Source organism: Peromyscus maniculatus, chromosome 7 (assembly GCF_049852395.1).
Source record: "Peromyscus maniculatus bairdii isolate BWxNUB_F1_BW_parent chromosome 7, HU_Pman_BW_mat_3.1, whole genome shotgun sequence".
Lineage (NCBI taxonomy): Eukaryota > Metazoa > Chordata > Mammalia > Rodentia > Cricetidae > Peromyscus > Peromyscus maniculatus.
The window spans coordinates 53,312,275-53,332,559 of NC_134858.1; the positions used below are offsets into that span (position 1 = coordinate 53,312,275).

Consider the following 20,285-nt stretch of genomic DNA (forward strand, 5'->3'; position numbering starts at 1 on the left):
GACAATGTACCTTAAGGAACAGGCCTGGGGCATGTGAGTTCTGGAGATGTACAGGCTGGTCCCTGTGCAGCTGACTTCCCCTGGAGGAGCCAGCCCAAACCTGCTGCTGGCCAAGCCTCTCTAACCAGGGAGCCTGTGATGACTGGACACCAGGGGGCGACCTCACCCAGCAAACAGGCAGCCGCCTCCACTCGCTCTCCTTTTCTCCAATTACAGAGGCACTGAAGAGAAGCAAGTCTGCCAGTCAGAGATGGGGGCAGGAGGCAGAGGGCATGTTGGCTAGAGGCTAGCTACCCCTGCCTCTTTTAAGGATAGGCAGCCATCTTGGGGATGAGTAAGAGAACCGCATCTGCAGCCAAACCTGCACCCGTGTGTCACCATGAACAAGACGCTGAAGGACAAGTACTTGAAGTCTGGTTTTTAGTGTATATTAAACTGAATTTATTTACACAGTAACGTGAGGCCACAGAGTACACAGCAAAGTACCACAGCAAACCAAAGGGCGGCGCCACTGGTGGCACAGGGGACCTGTTATTGATTTCTACAACTGTAAAATATGTAAGGGGAGGGGCAAAGCGCTGGCGGAAGAGAAACAAGATGTTCCAATACAGAGTGTGGGCAGTGCTACGGAGAATTAGAGGTTAGGTACGGACCGTCATGATTCAAATCACTGAGACAGGCGACATCTTGCTTCTGTGTCCTTCTCCCAATAAAACGCCCTCCACCATGGACAGAAAACCCAACCCAGTGTGTTCACACACAACACCCCCTAGAATCGGTGAGGGAACGGGAGTAAGCAAGGAACAATCTGAGTGGGCTTCCCAAAGCTGTGTGGTTCAATCTCTCAACGACACTACACTGAAGCCACGGGGCTGGCTCAACATTCAAGTCACCAAGAGTGCAGACACACACAGTAGCCACAAGCCAACGGGCGAGGTGGATTTTCTGTACCACAACAATATTCATAGTAAAATATAGAACTCTGCAACTCTGCTGGGTTAAAAAACAAAACAAAAACAAAACCCAACCTCTTTTGATTCCCTGAAACTTTCTTGATTTAAAAAACCATGGGTGGGGAGCAGGAACAGATGGAGAGGCTCTTGGAGGGGACGGTATTAAAGGATGTTCTGAATGCAGACCCCTGTGGCCCATCTAGGTGGACACTATTTCCAGTGGCAGCGGATGCAGAGGTCTCGACTTGGAAACAGCTGCAGGGTGGTGTTTGACAGCTGTGTTAGCACCTTGGACAGTCTGGGTACTTATACACATTAGATGATGGTGTTCTGTCGACAGTCACCTTCGTAGGGAGGTTCATGAAATGGTACAGTGTGTGAAGAAATTTCCCAAGAGCTCTTTAGACAAACCTTTTGAAAGCACCTTCTTTTTTTTTTTTTTAAAGAAAAAAAAAATCACCTCAAACCCAAGCTTTCAATATTACAGACAAGGTGTTCCCAGGCTTAAGGTCTGGGCTACAAGCTGGCTAAGAGTTCCTTCTTAGATACCGGAGCATCTCGCTCTGCTCTGGCTGCTCCCATGCCCCTGCTCCCACCGTCACCTTCTTTTTTCTCCTGATGCACAAAATGGACTGCTTGAAAATAATAGGAGCTTTTTCGTTTGTTTGTTTGTTTGTTTGAGGATGGACTTAGCAGTTGAATACCCTGAACATGGAATGTGTTGCCAATTCCCTTCCTCAGGCATCTGTCACAGCTCAGCCCCGTCATCTGAGAAGCAGGATGAAAGGCTTGACTTCTTTGGTATAACCTGTCTAGGATCTTGCATTATGGCTCTTCTGACTTCCCTTGGGGCATTGGCTTTGTCCCACCTCTGCACGGCTGTGAGTGTGGGCACATGGACTGCAGTGCACACTTCAGGGGTAGCACTTGTCTCAGTCCAGCACACTGGGCCTTTGAGAAGACGGGCTTCAGTGAGGTAAATCTAATGATGCAGTTTTCTGGGCAGCCGTCCTGTTCACTTATCAGGCTGGATCCGAATCTCACCTTACCCACCAGCGAGGGGAACGACAAGCATGCCGTGGAGTTGGCCCAGGGAGCTGAGTCCCTCCTGTCCTGTTTCTGAGTGTGTGTCCGCTTTCTATCCCCAGAATTACTTGAAATACAATGAAGCCTCCAAACTCCATCCTAGTCTTTGAGACTAGCCTGTATCTTTTCAGATCACTCTGGGTAAAAGCTATGGGAAACTCCTGACTGCAGGTCACCAGCTAATGTCTGGTGATTTTCCAGTACTGGATAAATTAAACTTGGAGAGCTGAGTGTAAGCCTCCCATGACCTACTACTCTGTGGCTTCAAGATCTTCCATGGGACTTAGTGATAGCAGAGGCTTTACTCTTAGAAACATCAACCTTCCTAGAGGTTTAGATGTCCATGTTCGTGAACACACACTGGGCTCGGAGGCAGAACTGGCACCTCTGACGGTGGGAAGCTGCTCTGACTAGTTCTTGAGGATGCACTTCCTGGCCCTCAGCACCGGCAGGCTGGCAGCACGGGTGCACATCCCCCATGACCTCCTCCAGCCCATCTCTTGAGAGCAGATCCTGGAACCCATGGCCATCGCTGTCTCCAGTCTAGCTCAGCTTGGGGTGGGGATTTGCACCAATCCCATGTCGTCTCTCACAGGTTTTGTTGCTCATTTGCTCATCTACGTGCTGTCTTTTATGGTGAACTTTTGCACACTACGTGGGTGTACACGCCCCCAGAGGGCTTTCCTCTGTGGCACAGGCGGCTGCCTCTCCGCGAAATGATTCTTCTTCCCATGGTTAGGTTACTATGCTAACAAGGCACTCTGAGAGACATTTACTCTAGCCTGCTCTAGCCACAGTCCTGTTTCTCTACCACCCACATGTGCTGAAGAGTGTGCATGTGGCTTAAGGAAAAGCTCCAATAGGGGCTCAGTTGTTCACACTCTCAACATGATGGAAGAACCTAGGGCATAGACTTTAATAGAAAAGAAAAAATATCCGGTCAGGACAGATACTACATGTGAAAACTTCAAGTGCTATACTAGTGATACTCGAAAACTCATAATATATGTATATATAAAATGTGTGTATGTGTCTGCAGAGGGTAGGGTTTCCTTCCAGTTGATGAATGCATTAAAATGGGAATATAAAGACTCTATGATAAAGCTACATTGACTGAATTTCATTATTTTGAGAAATGCTCAGAGGACCACCTGATGGGCTCCTTACCTAGAATACAGTTCTTGTCTCTGTTCCGACCTAACCCAGGACACCCTCTTCCCTCTCCATCACATTCTGCAGCCATCTCCCAGAGGCAAGTAACACAGCCACCTGTCTCTGGGAAGCCCGAGGCCCTTCTCTAGTTAGCTGGCTTTCATTTTTGCCCTTCACTAGTGTGGACACAAGAACAGTAAGAGACACGTGGAATGAAGAGTGCTCGGTTTACCAGTACGGTGAGACGTGGTAGTGGAAGTGCGCATGCTTGTTCTACCGCAGCGTGAAAGAAGGCTGGACCCAAGATAATAGGGGGGAAAAGATACCTACAGACAGAACAAACAGAGGGACTAGGGAACATTCTGCATTAAATATGTAACCTCATTAAATAGTCAACATTCAGATTTACATGGGCAAGGCACCATGAGAGTGACATTGAGAAGGTATGTCTCAATTTGCAAACATCGTGGGAAGTGAAGGACTGTGCCAGCTGACGTGGCCAGTGGTCTTTATGCTGCCAGTTCAGTGCATAATTAGGCAGGGAGTTATGTGCACATGGGCTATGAAAGATGAATCAAACCCCAGCCTGCTAGGCACAATACAGCCATGACTCATGGCTGCCCACTCCACGGTCATGCTATCCAGAAGAGACAAGACTCTCTGCGGGCCAACTGGCCCTCTTTCCTGGGAGTTCAGAGTGCTACCCAGGAACACAAGGCCATCCTCCATATGCAACCTCACAAATATTATTCTCTTTAAAAATGCATAATAAAATACATTCTCCTTTTTCAATCCTCTTTGAGAAGGGTGAATCACATGAAAGGCTGTTAAAAATGTTAAAAGTCTAGAAATTTCCAAGGCCACTAAGGTGCCACCCAAGTAATACTGCACAATCAGTCTTGGCTTTAAGATGACTCTGTGCTGGTGGATAAGGGCTCCCCGGGGATCCTCACTGGCAGGGTGCAGAGAACATGTCAACCCCACTACAGGCTGCTTCCCTGGAGGCCTGGCCTCTATCTCCAGCACGCGCATGCACACAGGCACCCGTGTGTACACACTTACCATTCAAGTGACTCTTGGGATTTCGAGGTTGATGTAAACAGATACTCACAGTTTTGAAGAAAACAAGTGTATGAACATACATACACACACAGGTGGAAAGAATACTTGCTTCTTAGCGCAAGTGTGTGCCAAGGGAAGAAAGGAAGGTTTCTGTAGTTCTCACTCAGGTCAAGTTGCAACATAAACACTGTAATATACAGATTAAAAATACATACAAAAATTGCACATAATTCATGGGATAGTACAAGTCCCACGGGAACAGCTCTCAGCCATCCACTGCAGCCATCAGCCTTCCTGTGAGCTGAGCTCCAGGTCCACTGCAAAGTCTCAGGAGCAATGTGCCACTCACTCTGGAAGGCAGTCTTTCCGGAAGAGGCTGACATTCTTAGGAGCAGGTCAGCCATCTTAGTGGCCTTTCCCTCCTCCCCTGCCTTCTGGCCATTCCAACAGCCGGCTCTGAGGTGCTTTCTAGGGTGATGTTAATGCTAAGTGGACAGCCATTTCGTTCAGAGCTATTGTCTACAGCATTTGGCAGGGTGGTTAATACTGGCTACTGATGGAAGGGAGGTGGCCGCTTACTGCTTGTGGGGGAAACTGAGGCAGGCACCACCAGCCCTGGCTGCCATGCTGATAGGCCTGATCGTAATCAAAGAACAGTACTTGAAAGTCTGTTCCCTGAGGGCCCCTGGAGAATTGCACACACAAGGACATCATTTCCTCATGTCCTGCCAACTATTCATAAGCTCTGACCTGCGTTCCATCCTGCTGAGGCATTGGTGACATCACCTTCAGTCAGCTCTCTAACGGGTCACAAAGAGTGGATGATAAACCCAAACTTCAGCAGGCTGGGACAGAGCTGAGGTGAAGGACAGCCAAGCAGTGGCAGCAGGGTTGTGACTGTCAGCTTGCTCTCTGAGCAGGGTACACATTTAGTAAGAACAAAAATGGAAATGGACGACCCATGATCCAACAGACGGAGATCTCTCCTTTCCCTGGACGCCAGGACAAAGGCTGAGTCCCCAGTGACTAAAACTGAGCTGAGAAGCAAAATGGCACGCCCTCCTGGGGAAGAAGCAGTTATTGATATGGTAGAGGAGGAGGAAGCGGCTGGGAGGGCGTTACTGGATGACAGCTGAGGTTGGTGACATGTGTGCTGCCAGCTAATGAAGACAGGCGAGCTTCCGAGTTACGGAGGAGGTGGACACAGCTTACTGAGTTCACTCCACTGGAGCTGGTCCTTCTTGGATGTGCATTTCATTTTTGACCCCCATATCTGTGGGACCAGATGACAAATGTTCCAAGGAAGGTGACTGCACAGTTGAATTTCTGTACAGTAAGGAGACGCTCGGCTTCTCACTGTGTAAAGCTGCGGATGACCTTGCTGAATGGCCCCCTCTGCTTGTGGACAAGGACAGCAGCAGGTTAGCCTTCTGTCCTTTCCTTGAATTCTGAGTGAGTACTAGGACAGGGACATGAGGGTAACATGAAGAAGGTGGAAATATTTAATAGCAGGAACAGTGTCCAGGCCACATTAACGGTGTTGCAGGATTTTTACAATATGACTCAGGGAGTCTGTAGTGGCAAAAGCCAGATACTGAGCACAAAGCCAATCCTCGAGGCTGATGCCCCCCTCTCTGTCCAGGGACTTCTCGGCAAACTTGATCATCAGCAGTGTTCGCTTGATGTCCAGCCAGTTCTGTAGCAGAGCATTCTTCTGTACCAGGGTTGCAGAGGTGGTGAAGGTTTGGAAGAGATCTTCACGGGGGCCCCAGAGCAGACACTGGAGGATGCCTTTGGCGTCAGAAATGAGGATCCGCTCAGAAGGGTTGGGATTTAGGAGGCAGCTAGCGAGTTGCTGCAGGCCCCAAGAATAAGGGGAGCGGAGAGGGATTCGAGGCAGATCTGTGCGTGTGTACTCCTTCTCCTTCAGCTCTGGGTTCTCATCAAAAGGGTTGGGCAGGTGCAGCATCTCGTAGATGAGGATGCCTGTCTGGAATTCATCACACTTTTTATACTGGGTGGCTGTGATGATCTCTGGGGCAAGGCGGGACTGGTCTCGGAGGATCTGGGGATCCACCAGATGGCTCTTCTGCTTGGCCTGAGAAAAGTTGCTCACGATGAGCCTTGTGGGACAAGCTGAGGTGGGGCAAGGATCTGCAGGCAAAGGGCCCTGGGCACCTCCCCCAGGCTGGTGCTGGACAAGCAACAAGTTCTCCAGGCGCAGATCACAGTGAGTGACATGGTAGGGCTTGAGATGCTCGAGGCCAGAGCACAGCTGTAAGAGCAGCAGGCACACTTGCCTCTCATACGAGTCAGGGCTCTTCCCATGGTGGCCCAGAGAATCTCGCACAAAGTCGGCCACAGTGAGATGGGGAACCTCTCTGGTGATGACTACAACGTGGCTTCTCTGCTTCCTGTTCGTGACTTGGTGGCTCTCTTTCTGGGAGGACTCTGTTTCGGAGCAGGGCTGGGGATTTTCCCCGGCAGTTTCTGCTTTCACCTCTTCCTCACTGTTTTCAGTTTCGTCCTCCACCTTTTCAGGAGCATCAGGATCCTCCCAGGGAAGCAGACGATTAGGGACTTCAGCAAGGAAATGGCCACAATCCTGCTGGATGTTAAAATGCACAGGCAGACTCTGCCGGACAGCCAAGCTATGGTAATACTGCTGAGACTCCTGAGCTTTGCTCTTACAGATCTGAAAGAGAGCAAGAAACACTTAGACTTAGACTCAGGATGTGCGAGGGGCACTGACTGGAAGGAGACTCATTAGGAGTAAAGAGTCACATAGCGAAGTCTTCAGAAGAGTCTTGGCAGCCAGCCCTACGCTGAGTGACCACTGCTGGCAGCGGCCATTTCTCATGGAGCCCTACATTCCAGGTCGGGCTCGGTGCTTTGTGTGTTCCACTGCATGTTTTCACATGAGCCCTTTAAAAGAGACTGAGGGTTTCAACAAACGGTGCTGGGAAATTGGATGTACACATGCCGAAGAGCGAAACGACCCCTAAGTTCTCACCAGTTACAAATCAACTGAAGATGAATTAATGACTCAACCTCAAGACCAGCAGGAAAGCAGGGGAAAGGCTAAAGGATGTTAAAATGGGGAAAAAAGATGTGCACAAGACTCCAAAGGAATAGGCAACAAAAGCGTAAATAGACAAATGGGATTACATCAAACTAAAACACTTCTGTACCACGAAGTCAATAGTCAATAGACTGAAGACAACAATGAGATATATTTGAAACTACACATCTGATAAAGGCCAATATTCAGAACATATAAGAAATTCAAAATAAAAAACAATACCAACCAACCAAGAAACCTAACAATAACAAAAATTACTAAAACTCGAATAATCCAATTAAAAATAATTAGCATAAGACACACAGTGGGATGGACACACACACACACACACACACACACACACACACACACACACACACTAAGGAAAGGTAAATCAAAACCATGTCACCTCACTTCCATTAGAATGGCTGTTACTGGGGCTGGAGAGACAGCTCACCAGTTAGGAACTAACTGCTCCTGCAGAGGACCACAGTTCAGTTCCCAGCACCTGAGCCATGAAGATCACAACCACCTGGAACTCCAGCTCCAGGACGACCAGATGCTTCTGGGCTCTGAGGGTGCTTGCACTCACGTGTACACACTTCACTTCCCACATATATGTAATTAAAAGTAGCAAAAATAAACCACAGAAAAAAAGAAGAGCTGTTACAAAAAGAAAAGTGTTGGTGAGAGAATGCAGAAAAGGAACCTCATGCACACAGTTGGTGGGAATATAAGGGAGCACAGTCATTGTGGAAGACAACAGAGCATAGCCTCAAATAATGAAAAACAGAGCCACCATATGACCTAGTGAGCTCACCGTGTAGCCACAGGAAATGGAAATAGTACTGTTGGAGGGACATCTGCATCCAATGTTTACCACTGATGGGCAAGAAATGGAAATTATATTAATTGCTGACTGATAAATAAAATATGGTACATATACAAAAAAAATAACATTCTGTCATTTGTGATGACAGAGATGGAAGTAGAAGTCATTTGCTAAGTAAAATAAACCACAGTATGATTTTGGTCAGATGTGGATCCTAAAGAATGGTCTCGAAGCTGGGAGGGAAACAGTGGCCGTCAGAGGGAAGGCTAGGCGACAGATATAAACAGGTTGGAGGCATGGATTCAGATGTCTTGTACAGTATGGTGATTATAGATAATACACAATTTAATTTCAAAAAAGCCAGAAGGAAGAATTTTGAATGTTTCTACCACCAAGAAATTCTGCATGCCCAGTTGATGTTTTTCTGAAAAGGAAAGGGTGAGGTCCAAATGCATGTTCATAGTTTTCAGAGCTGAGTGTGCTGTAGTGCCAAAGCTTCTTCCACTCTACCCTTCACCTAGCCAGAAGACAACCACAAAGAGCAAAATCAATTTCCACTTACTTCCTGTAGAAATTTCTAGCCTGGCTCTTCCTCCTCCTCCCCGTCCCTGTAATTCCAGCATCAGGCAGTAAGACCTTTTGGAAGAAATTCTATGAAGTAGGCATGACTCAAGAAAGCAGCTCCGATCTCCAAGGGCTGTAAAAGCATAACCAAATGGAATCAGCCCATGGGGCTGGAGAGGCTGACAGTGGAGCTGCAGTCTACTGCTGGTTCACAGACCACAAGAGGCTAGGGTCAGGTATCACAGACTCCCAGCAGCACGTGTGCTCTTGGTAGTACGGATGCTACCTGTTTGTTACAGTGATATGAAAAAAAAAGCAAGTTTAAAAACTGTATTTTATCCATTTTACTTAAAAAGAAAACTGCAGATCTCTTAGGAGATACAGATGGCTGCCCTGTTTGGAGAAGCAGCATGCAATGATTTCTATTCATATAGATATATTAAAAAGAAAAAAAAAGGGCAAGGGAGTCTCCAGGGAGAACAGTATTTCTTTCTCATTGCCTATGCTTACTACAATTAGAGACTTGATATCACTGGCCCATGCCATGGAAGTAAGTCCATATATACCTACTGAGACATCCAAAACCAAGGTCTTTCAAGTCTTCTACCACATACTTACCTAATCAGTTTGAAAAGTGCTTTGTATTTATTTTTAAAGCAAACTTCTGGTCTTGGAATAGATGTCCTCAGGCAGAGTTCAAGTTCAAACATATATCTTTGTGAAAACATTATCTTTGGAAAGCTCTCAGTCTCGAGCACATGCAGTGTAATACATCCTATATGCTCATCAATCACACGAATTCCTTCTATAATGCACCAATGGCAATACTTCATGTTTATGTGTCACCAAGTATTTAAAATCCTATACTAGCCATAATTTAGTTGTGTGTGTGTGTGGGGTTAGATCTGGTATACAGTACCATTAAACTCATTGGCAGTTTATAATTTGCTCAATATCATATTGCCTGCTAAAATGGAGATTCCAGGGTCCCAATTCCTCAGTCTTTGAAAAGTCTACCAAATATCACTGAGCTTGGTTGAATGAAACTGAAAATTAAACTCAGTTGTCATGTTACAGAAAGGACACTCCCAAGGACTTAGGCCTGGGATTTAGCCTTGCCAATAGCTAAGTATCCTTGGGCATGCTCACTCAATTCCTCTGGGTCTCAGATTGCCTAACAAAGCAAACACCATACAGAATATGGAAACCTTACCTCACAGGTGGTAGGAGAGATTAAATGGAATCAAGTATATCAAGGAAATCTACACACGGCTGAGAAATCTACACATGACTAAGATACACAAATGTAATGCTGCTAACCAATCAGACCACCTGGAAATGTTAGGAAGGAGGCAATCTTACAGAATCTTCATATTTTTTTTTCAAAGAGAACAAAGCAAAAAATATATATACTGTTTGTCTCTGTGAGAGTGTTCATGTTTTCCCTCCTTCCCGGTCCTACCCACTCTTTCCTTTAAGTTCTGAGAGCTACCTGCCACAGGGGTGGAGCTCTCTGGCTGCTAGTCTGAGGAGGACAACTAATGAATGACTGGTAAAGGTTCTTCTGGTTTTGTTTTTTTGAGATAGTGTCCTATGAAGAGTCTGGACTGGCCAGGAACTCACTATGGAGCCCAGGCTAGTCTCAAATGAAGTAATCCTCCCGCCTCAGATTCCCAAGTATAGCTACAAGCCATGCCCAGCCTAGGTCACCACCATTTATGCCAAGGTCAACATTATGTTCTTGTCTAAGGAAGCCAACCTACTTTTAAGAGAAAATGGCTTAACCAAGTTTTTACTCTTTCCTATGCCAAGTTACACTGGAAAACCCCCTCATCATCTGGTGGTTCAGTATCAGGAGTAGAGGAGATGGCCTAAATGTGATATGGTAATTTCCTCTGCATGTACACACAGAGGTAGTCAGACATATTTATATAAAGTCTTCCTAAGTTTTGGAAGTAGATAAGAACATGGGTTCTACAACTAGAATTTATGTTTAGCTTCAAAGATCGACTTGAGATAAAGGATCAGAGTGACTTATAAAGAAGAAGTGATAAATTGTTCCACTACTTTGGATGCTTGGAAGGAAAATGGCCTGCCCAGAGAGCAACCTGAGCAAACAGCACTTCCTTATCTGTGCATTTACACAGACAGGCTGGAGAATAATGGGTCAATCTAGTTTAAGGGCAAATGAAAATGAGAGAAGAATGGAGCGTAAAAGAGAGGAAAGGTACTGGACTTTTAATAGGTTTATAACCGTGAAGCCAGTTACAACCCAACATGGACTTATGGAGATTTCCATAATAGGATTTCACATGATAGGTAGCTCATAAATCTTTATTATGGAGGCTGCAATGATGTTAATTTAGGCAGGAATATAATATTATTCTATGTACTACATAGTAGTCATTTTTCAAATATTAATAACTTGACTCCTTTAGATTAAAAAAATACCTCAAAATGATCTGACTTCAGATGATAAATTTCTAGTTCAGAAGTTATTTGGAGAACAAACTATTCTTCCCAGAATAAATGGACGAAGGTCTTACTGCCAGTGGTTTGGTTTGTTTGTTTTTAAATTCCTTTACCCAGTATCAAAGTAAACCTTTCAGCTTCTCATTTTCGTTTATTTCTTTTGAGCAGAATTCACATTCTTTCCTTATCAGTGTAGATGGCCCCAGTAGGAGCATCTCCAGAGAGAGTGTTCAGAAGAACTATTCCCACAGGGACCCGAGCCCCATCTCCCACACTCTGTAACAAAAACACAGCAGAATGAGGATGCTATCCTATCTTCAGGAAAAGTTCACATTCCCAACAAGAGAAAACTGTATGGGAAAGCAAACTTAAAATGCTGCCAATTTGGGCAGATTCTGTGCTTGTCTACATTCTCTGTACTGGAAGGAAAACTGGGTGGCTGCACCCCAGGGACACTAGAGGGAGCTGCAATATCAACATCCAGGCACCTCTGCACACTGCAGGAGAACACAATCCAGCTGCTGAAGGGTGGCTCATGTGGAAACATAGACCATGGTCTGTCTGTCTGTCTGCCTGCCTGCCTTCTGTTGATTCGTCATTCATGTAAAGGGAGCCCTTGATGAGAAGAGCACCAGCAGGCCAGGAGCCCATCCCGGGCACGGGGGCTTCATGCTCAACAGCTCACAGGGCACGCCTGCTCGAGGCACTCTCCAGAGGGGTCAGGGGAACACCAAAAAAGGACAGCTAGCTGGTCTGTACACGACCCTTGACCGCAGCATGAATAGTGTACTGGTGTGAAAATTGGGGCTTGAAGGGAAAGTGCGTACATGTTTGAGCTGATAAATACACAGAGGAGGAGGACTATCTGGCTGCTATCAACTAAGTAAGCCAACAAGTCTGACGATTCTCCAGCATTTTTCATCGCAGCATCCTGAAGCAATCTGACAACGTTTCCAAACAGGGGCGGAGACACTCTAACCACTGACAGGTTATCTGCTGGGAAATGGAAAAACAAAACACAGAACCGGGGTCGGGGTCAAATTATCCTCTCTCTCTTTCTCGAGAGTTTCCTCGACCCGGGTCAAACACACAACACGTACACAGCCTGGTCTCAGCAGGAAACCTGAGCTGGACAATGGTTCCTCACACACAATCTGAAAAGATTCCAAACATTCATTTCAGTTCAGGGGCTCATTTTATGTGTTGCTCATGGCAACTGCTCTGCATACCTTTGAGGCAAATTTGTCATTATAAAGCATTTATGTTTGTAATAAGAATGTCAACCTAGACAGCTAACTTTTATAAAGTAGACTGTGGGGGGCTGTGACGGCACAGCCACATTATAAGCAGCCGGGGAGGAAAAGACAGCACGCGTCTATCATTACTGACCCTTCTAGAATGCCCTCACTGTCTGCGACCTGTAAAGAAGACCTACCGCTTGCTGCCCCTTTGGTGACAGATACTCAAGTTAAGGAAAGAGCAGAGTCAGGGGTAGGGGTGGCAGGAATACGATGGAGCTGGTCACTATTATCTCTGGACTCTTTGTCCCAAAGGTTTCTTGAACTGCTGATTTTCAGCAGCCACCTTGCATAGCCGCTGACCTCACACCTGCAGTGTGACCCACATTTATCTCTCGGAATCTTACAGTCTACACTGGCTGAATAATTGGTGTTGCCTTAGCCCATGAATTCCCAACCCTGAACTCTTCCCACCCTCGCCTCTCCGGTCTTTGTTCCCGGTGAGTGGCTCTACTATCTGGCTCAGCATCAAGTTCACTCTGGATTTCTCTGCTACCTTAACTCCTTATGTCCAAATGATTTACACCTCCTATTGATTTTGTTCCTAAATATCCTTTAAATTATCCTTTCTTCATCCCTATTGTTACCATCACCACCTTCCTGGACTACTACAAAGGCTTTCCAATGGGGCTCCTTGCTTCTCCTATGGATTCCTTTAAAAATCACTTTCACAGCCGGCAGTGGTGGTGGCGCACACCTTCAATCCCAGCACTTGGGAGGCAGAGGCAGGCGGATCTCTGTGAGTTCAAGGCCAGCCTGGTCTACAGAGCGAGTTCCAGGACAGGTAACAAAACCACACAGAAAAACCCTGTCTTGAAAAAAAAAAAAAAATCACCTTCACAGGGAGCAGAGCCATCTTTAAAAAAAAATATGACATCACCCGCCTACTTAGATACCTTAGCAGTCTCTTTCCAACTGTATTTCCTGCCTCTTTTCCACTGTGTTCTTACCATGCTGCTCTGTTTGTAGCCAGTCTCCCATTCCTGCAGCACTTTCCGTCCATTCCTTAGGTGTCAAAGGGAGTCCTACTTTTTCTTTCAAAGTCCGTCTCAGGTGGTACTTCTGACAGAGAGAAGGAGCTAAACCCTCTAGACCTCTCCTGCATCTGAACATCTCTCTCACTATAGTTAGCTCATTTTCTGGTCTACTTTAAGAACGGACACTTGTATCTCAGGGCCTAGCCGAGAACAAGGCACATGGTACGTGTTCAATTTACCTCTACACAATACCAAGAAAAAGCTATACTGAATCCAGTATGGTTTTAAGGCTTATTCGATCAGAGCAGCTGGAGTACATGAAGAGCTTTTAGGAAACTGATGGAAGTTGGCAAAGTAATGGAGAAGGGGCAATAGCAGACAGACTTAAATAATCAACACTCATGAATGACCAGACTACACAAGCCAGTAAAACTGAATCAATGTGAGCTGTCTGCTGAGTCGAGTCTGCCCCGGAGGCTCACTGACTTTGTCCTGAACAAAACTACACAGATCCACAAGGCGCCTTCATCATTCGACTCAATTTTCTATTCTTTTTCCCAAAGAAAGTAATAATTACAAAATGCAGGACTCTTCCCAAAATAGCCTACATTAGCTTTTACTTTTCCATTATGGGCCCAGTGTGCCTTCAGCCTACTTCCACTTTATCAGTGGGGAATCTCATTTCCTTCTCGTACTATGCGTTTAACAGTGCCTCAGTGAGCCTTAAGTGAGATGGATATTGTAGGGAATAAATTGTAGTGGGACAAAACTGAGAAGCACTGAAGATCACACACATTATTCTATCTGTGCTATTCTGCTGCAGTACACAAAAGTACAACTGCATATGGGAATGTGTAGAACGAAAACCTCAAGTTCTAAATTGATACCAGTATTTGATACTGTAAGTATATAGGTCAATTACTGCTTGACATTAATTCCTTGACCTGCTGAGGAGGATCCTTTACTTCTAGCTACAGAGGTAAGACCCACCCCCACCATGACCCCTAAAGGCAGTTGTGTTACAACAACATTCAAAACTGAGGAAATGTTTAATATATGAAATGCTGTCTGGGTCCAAAGTACTAGGACTCCACACTGTAGAAATCTGCTATGAGACTTGTCAGGCTGGCCAGGTATTTTAATGCTTAAATTACTAAAAAAAAATGTCCACATGGCTAAGAAACTCATTCGGAACCTAGAGGAGATATTTGAGAAGGTAATTGTGTAAGCCTTCACCATTTGATTTGTAACTTAGAGTTTAGGACTTAGATTAGGAATTCAACTAATGTGAAGCCTAACTTGTAATTCCCACTATGTTCTCTCACCTCATTAATATTAAAGCTCTGACTTTTTTCACAGTAGGTCATTTATTTTGGCTCCAAGTTCATACAAGCCCAAACCTCTTCTTTCTAAGCAAGTTCCCAGCTGAGCCTCTGACACTTCTACATGCACAGAACCATGAAATGAGGTGGACACTAACCTAGACTGGCGGTGTATGTGTAGCTGGCCACCGATCGCCCACTTCCTGTAATGTTTTAATGCTGGACATACTTGTGTTGAATTATGAAAGTGGGGATGGTTTCTCATCTAGATTTTCTCTTACTACTAAGCTAGTAATTAACTGCCTGTGTAGATAGTATGAACTCCTTGTAAATTCCTACTGATAACAGCTATTCCCCTTAATGCTTTTTCATTTAGTGTCTTGCTTTCTCAGCATCTACCCAAATAAGACAAATTGGGATTTGAGTAAAAAGTGCAATAAAAAGCGCTGGTCTCCACAATTCACCTCAACTTTATTACAAGCTTTTAACAAGGCTGTGGTGTAGGCGGAAAAGCAAGTAGGTCTGCTGGTGAAACAGGGATGCCCCCCTGTCTACTGAGCCTAGCCTTGAGAACAAAGACCTGCACTATTAAAAGAGAAGACAACCATCGTCTCAACTTGGACTGCTTGGGGAAATAGTCAGAAAGGTAGTTGTATTTTTACATATGTAAGACAGTGAGCCTTTAAGGTAACTTCATCCAGATTTAACATACAGTCTTTCATGGCAGCATTTGTTCAAAGATTATCTCATGAGATAAATGAGAGAGAGAGAGAGAGAGAGAGAGAGAGAGAGAGAGAGAGAGAGAGAGAGAGAGAGAGAGACAGACAGACAGACAGACAGACAGACAGACAGACCGACCAAGCAATAATCTACCAGGTATCTAGGCAAAAGGCATTACATGGAGAGCTGCTGACTGCAGTATAATAGGAAAGGTCTGCTGGGCCATCCCCTCTGGCCTCGGTTTCCTTTAGTAGAGGATGATAAAGGCCTTGTGAACTGACTCTAGTTTACTAGGCTGTTTCGTTAGTAGCTACTGTGATTCTTTGAGAGACAAAGAAGGCAATGAGATCTTTACTTGGATAGCAGGAAGATTTAGTTCAAGTTTAACTGTATGGTTACTTTTATTTAGAGACTAGGGAAGTGAGGGGCTGGAGTCTAGCCAATGTGTAGCTCACCCAGACAGTCTGGTCTGCTGGGTGGGAGTCTGTCAAGATGAGAGTAAGAGAAAACACGGATGAGTGAGAAATGGGAGCTGAAGGTAACTGATTGTGTGGGAATTGATTTTGCTTTTCCTTTACTAAGACACCCAGGTAAAAGTTGACTATATTCACTGTCTCCCCATTTCTTCCCCTGCTAGCGTGCTGTGTTGATATCCACCCCCTCACTACTCATTTTCTTCTATTTTTTACAGTTTAACTTTGTATTGATTCTTTGTGGATTTCACATTGTGCATCTCGATCCTACTCATCTCCTAGTCCCTTCCCATCTGCCCTCTACCCCTGCAACCTCCCCTCCCCGAGGATAAAAAAGACAAAATTGAAAAGACAAAGCAAAGAAAAATCTCATTGTGGGAGCTGTAGTGTGACGCAATGAGTCACACAGTCCTTTAGTCCAGATATTGTTACTTGCAAGTGTCCATTGCATTGAGTCATTGGTCTGGTTTGAGGTCTCTGGTTTTTGCTACATCACTAATACTGGGCCCTCACTGGGACTCCTCCTGGATATCCTGTTGTTATCCTGTGTCATGGAGATCTTGTAACTTTGGGTCTGCAGGACCCCTTCATGTGCTCCAGCAGATCATAGATGGGGTGGATGATGGGATGGGCCAACTTATAGCCCTGGTTCTGGGTCTGGGTGGTTGCTGGGTTGGTCAACCCGCCAGCTCTCCTTCATCCTCAATGCCCGGGTGAGCTCTCCAGTACTGTCCCAGCTAGCTCACCCTATGTAGTAAGCAGCAAGGGGCAGGGCCGAGTCTCCTGCTCTCATGTCCTTGGGTTGGCTTACCCACACCTACACCACCAGGGCCAGCTCTACTGTGTTGCCCAGGTGAGGTGTAGGGCCACTCTGCCTAGTGCTGCAGCGGGTGAGGGGCAGGGCCAGCTCTCTTGCTCTAGTGACCTCAGGGATAGCTCTCCTACCTGCCACAGGCCTCCAGGTGCATGGGGAGGGGGTTCTCAATCTTGCCCACACCACCATATGGTAGGTGAGGGGCAGGACTCAGTCCCTCACGACCTCAGGGCAAGCTCACCTGTGCTCTCACCAGCAGGGCTGGCACTATTATGGTGCCCTGGTGAGGAGCAGGGCCTGCTCTCTCGAATGCTGCAGGCAGGGAGGGGACGGGGCAAGCAGGGCCTTCTCCCCCCTGCCCACACTGCCATTGCATTTTCTCGAGGCTTACCAGAGACGGAACTCTCGTCCTGAAATAGGCTTGAGCTCTCGGCCTGTGGGACTTTGCCTTTGCTGACTAATGTCCCAACTCTTCTGCTGTCAGTCACTTCTATGTGTCTGCCTTTTCTCACACTGCACTCTTCCACTAACAAACTCACACATCCCATTTAGTCTGAACTAAATCAAGATTCTGGGAGATGAGTAACCCATCTTTCCAGGCTTTACCTTTCTTATGAGTCCCAAGCTGCTGTGTTTAGCTGGCTGTTGAGTGTCTCTAACGTGGCTGTTATTTGCATGCTTCACAGACTCCTCATCTTTCCGATTCCTATTTCATTCAGTGGCACTGCTATGCTTTCGGGGTTGTCCTGACTAGCAGTTTATGACTGCTGCCTTCACCTTACACCGAGCACTAACTATACACGGCTCACACTTCATCAACTCTGAACCACGCCCCTTCTTCCTCTCCGTCCTGCTGCAGCATGGTGGACTCGCCATTACTTGAACTATTGCAAATACACAATAATGACCTCCCTGCTTTCAGTCTTTTGGGTCTCTCCCACTATGATTTTCTTCTGAAATCATTAATTTTGAATTAACCCCTTTGTTTGAACCTCCACTATAATCTGTCTTATTTAAGAGTTATTTATGTTTTGTCATCTCTGCTGTATTATAAGCTCTAGGAGGGCAAGGTTTTTGTCTTGTGCATATGTATTGCTGTAAATCTACAGAATATCCCAATGTTTTATATTGTTTTTTGAAAGGTCATGAAATATTTTATCAAATGCCCACTATTATATATTATACTAGGTTCTAAGCATATAAGAATTAAAAAGCCATGGTCCTGTAGTAGATGTCAAAAGTAATGGCGGGTAAGAGACACATGAATGTTTCTATATTGTGTAATGGAATTATTGCTTATTTGTACAACTGGGCATTATAATATTACGTGCATATTAAATCCTGTAGTTTCTTTCTTAAGACGGAGTCTAGTTGTAGCGTCTAGGCTGGCCTGAAACCCAAGATCTCCTGCTTCAGCTTCCCAGGTGTGGGACTACATGGATCTGCCACCATGCCCTGCAGACATTCTGTAACCCTTTTCTCTTACAATGGCTTTATTATGATTTGACTGTGACATGTCCCCACGGGCTCATGTATTCAAATATGGGGCCCTCAGCTACTGGAACTGTTCGGGAAGCTGCGGAAATTTTAGGAGATGGGGCCTCAGTGGAAGAAGTGGGTCACTGTGGGGCAGACATTGAGGATTTATAGTCCAGCCCTGCTTCTGGCTCTAGTGGCTCTCTGTTTGCTAATCTAACAAGATAGGAGCAAGCAGCCTCATATTCCTGCTCCCACTGCTGCAAGGCACTACTGTTGCTGTGCCTTCCCACCATGATGGGCTGGCACGTCCCCAAACTGTGAGCGAAAACAGTCCCTCTCCTGTTAAGTTCCTTCTGGTGAGGGAGTTGTTTATAACAATGGAAAACAGTAACTGATTAAAAAAAAACAGAAGTGGAGTAGTTGCTGTGAGGAACCTGACCAGATACCTCCTAGTCCTTTGGAACAGGTCTGGGAGGAATGTGGAACTTTGGAGCTGCAGGCTAGAGAAATCCAAGATTCTGTAAGCAGAGGTCAATGGGTGAGGTTGGTATACAGTTTAGTGGTCAGTCTGATTGAGAGTTCAGGAGACCAGAATGGCAACAGAAATATGGCCAGGCTCATGAAGTTTCAGAGGGGAGCAAGGGTTCTATGGAGATGCCATTTATGTTACATGCTGGCAAAGAATCCGGTTATATTCTGCCTATGTCCCAAAAAATTGGAGTGAGGATGAACCGTAATGAAGCCACTTTGACTGGAAATTTCAAGACCGCATAGCATATGGGCTGTGACATGGTATATTGGTCACCGGCTGAAAATGGTTACAGCTGTGGAAACAGAAGGTAAGGAGGCCAGGAAGAGAGCAGCTCTCACTGCTGAGGAGAGGAACACAGAGAAACTCCGCATTCTACACTGGCTGGTGCTGTTTGGGAAGCTGCAGAACTTTTAGCACGTGGGCTTCAATGGAGGAAGTGGGTTACTAGGGGGTGGGCCTTGAGGGTAATATTCCAGTCCTGATTCTAGTCCCAGTCTCTCTCTGTTTGCTGGGCCAATGACATCTGAGCAAGTGGCGTCATTTCTGCCACCACAGCCACAAGCTGCCCCAGCCATAAGGTCATCCCTTTGAGATAGACTGAAATCTCAGACAATGAGTCAAAGTAAGTCCTCCCCATCTTAAGCTTAATGTGCTTCTGGTTATATACTTGGCTGCAGTGACAAGGGAAGCAATAATATAAGATTTAAGAATAAATTATTGCTGGGCGTGGTGGCAAATGTCTTTAATCCCAGTACTTGGGAGGCAGAGATAGGCTTCTCTGTGAGTTCAAGGCCAGCCTGGTCTACAGAGTGAGTTCCAGGACAGCCAGGGATACACAAAGAAACCCTTTCTCTAAAGATTACAGAAGAATGCTACAAAATGTAGCAACCTCAAGGAAAAAAAAGAAAGAAAGAGAGAGAAAGAAAGAAAGGGAGGAAGGAAGGAAGAAAGGAAGGAGGAAGGAAGAAGGAAGGAAGGGAGGAAGGGAAAAGAGAGAGAGAGAGAGAGAGAGAGAGAGAGAGAGAGAGAGAGAGAGAGAGAGAGAGAAGTGTTTTCTACTTTACACAGGGACACTAGATTTAGAAAAGGTATGTACAAAGGCTAACACAATTTAGTCAATATGCAACTAAACCATAAGTCACACCCCGTTCTTTTGACTTAAAGCCTAATTCTTAACCACTTTGTCAAAAGGTCTCAAAAATGCTATATGGAAACCACTGTGTGTGTGTGGAGGGTGCTGCTATAAATATGGTTTCCCAGAGCTCACTGCTGGCAATTCCAATTCTGTAGGTAAGGAATAAGACCAAGGAAATGGTTGTTAGTGAGGATTCCTCAGGTAGTTATGGAATAGCTCATCTGTAGATCAGAAGGCGGAAATTCCTCATTGAGTCACACTGTCTCCCAGGAAAAGGCATGCAGACAAAGAACCAGCATGTGAAAAGGTTAAGGAACACGATGTAGGGGCTATTTGTAATTTATGCTTGAGGA

The 20,285-nt window shown here is 45.7% G+C and overlaps 1 protein-coding gene across 2 annotated transcripts in view; it reads right to left on the reverse strand.

Annotated features, from left to right (window-relative positions):
- Positions 1-417: 417 nt before the first annotated feature.
- Peak1 (pseudopodium enriched atypical kinase 1) overlaps positions 418-20,285 on the reverse strand; it is a 225,918-nt gene continuing 206,050 nt past the window's right edge. For both annotated transcript variants that reach the window (XM_006971552.4, XM_016004414.3), the window contains one exon: positions 418-6,948. In XM_006971552.4, the coding sequence (XP_006971614.1) occupies positions 5,785-6,948 (1,164 nt within the window). In that variant the 3' untranslated portion in view covers positions 418-5,784. The remainder of the gene's footprint in view (positions 6,949-20,285) is intronic.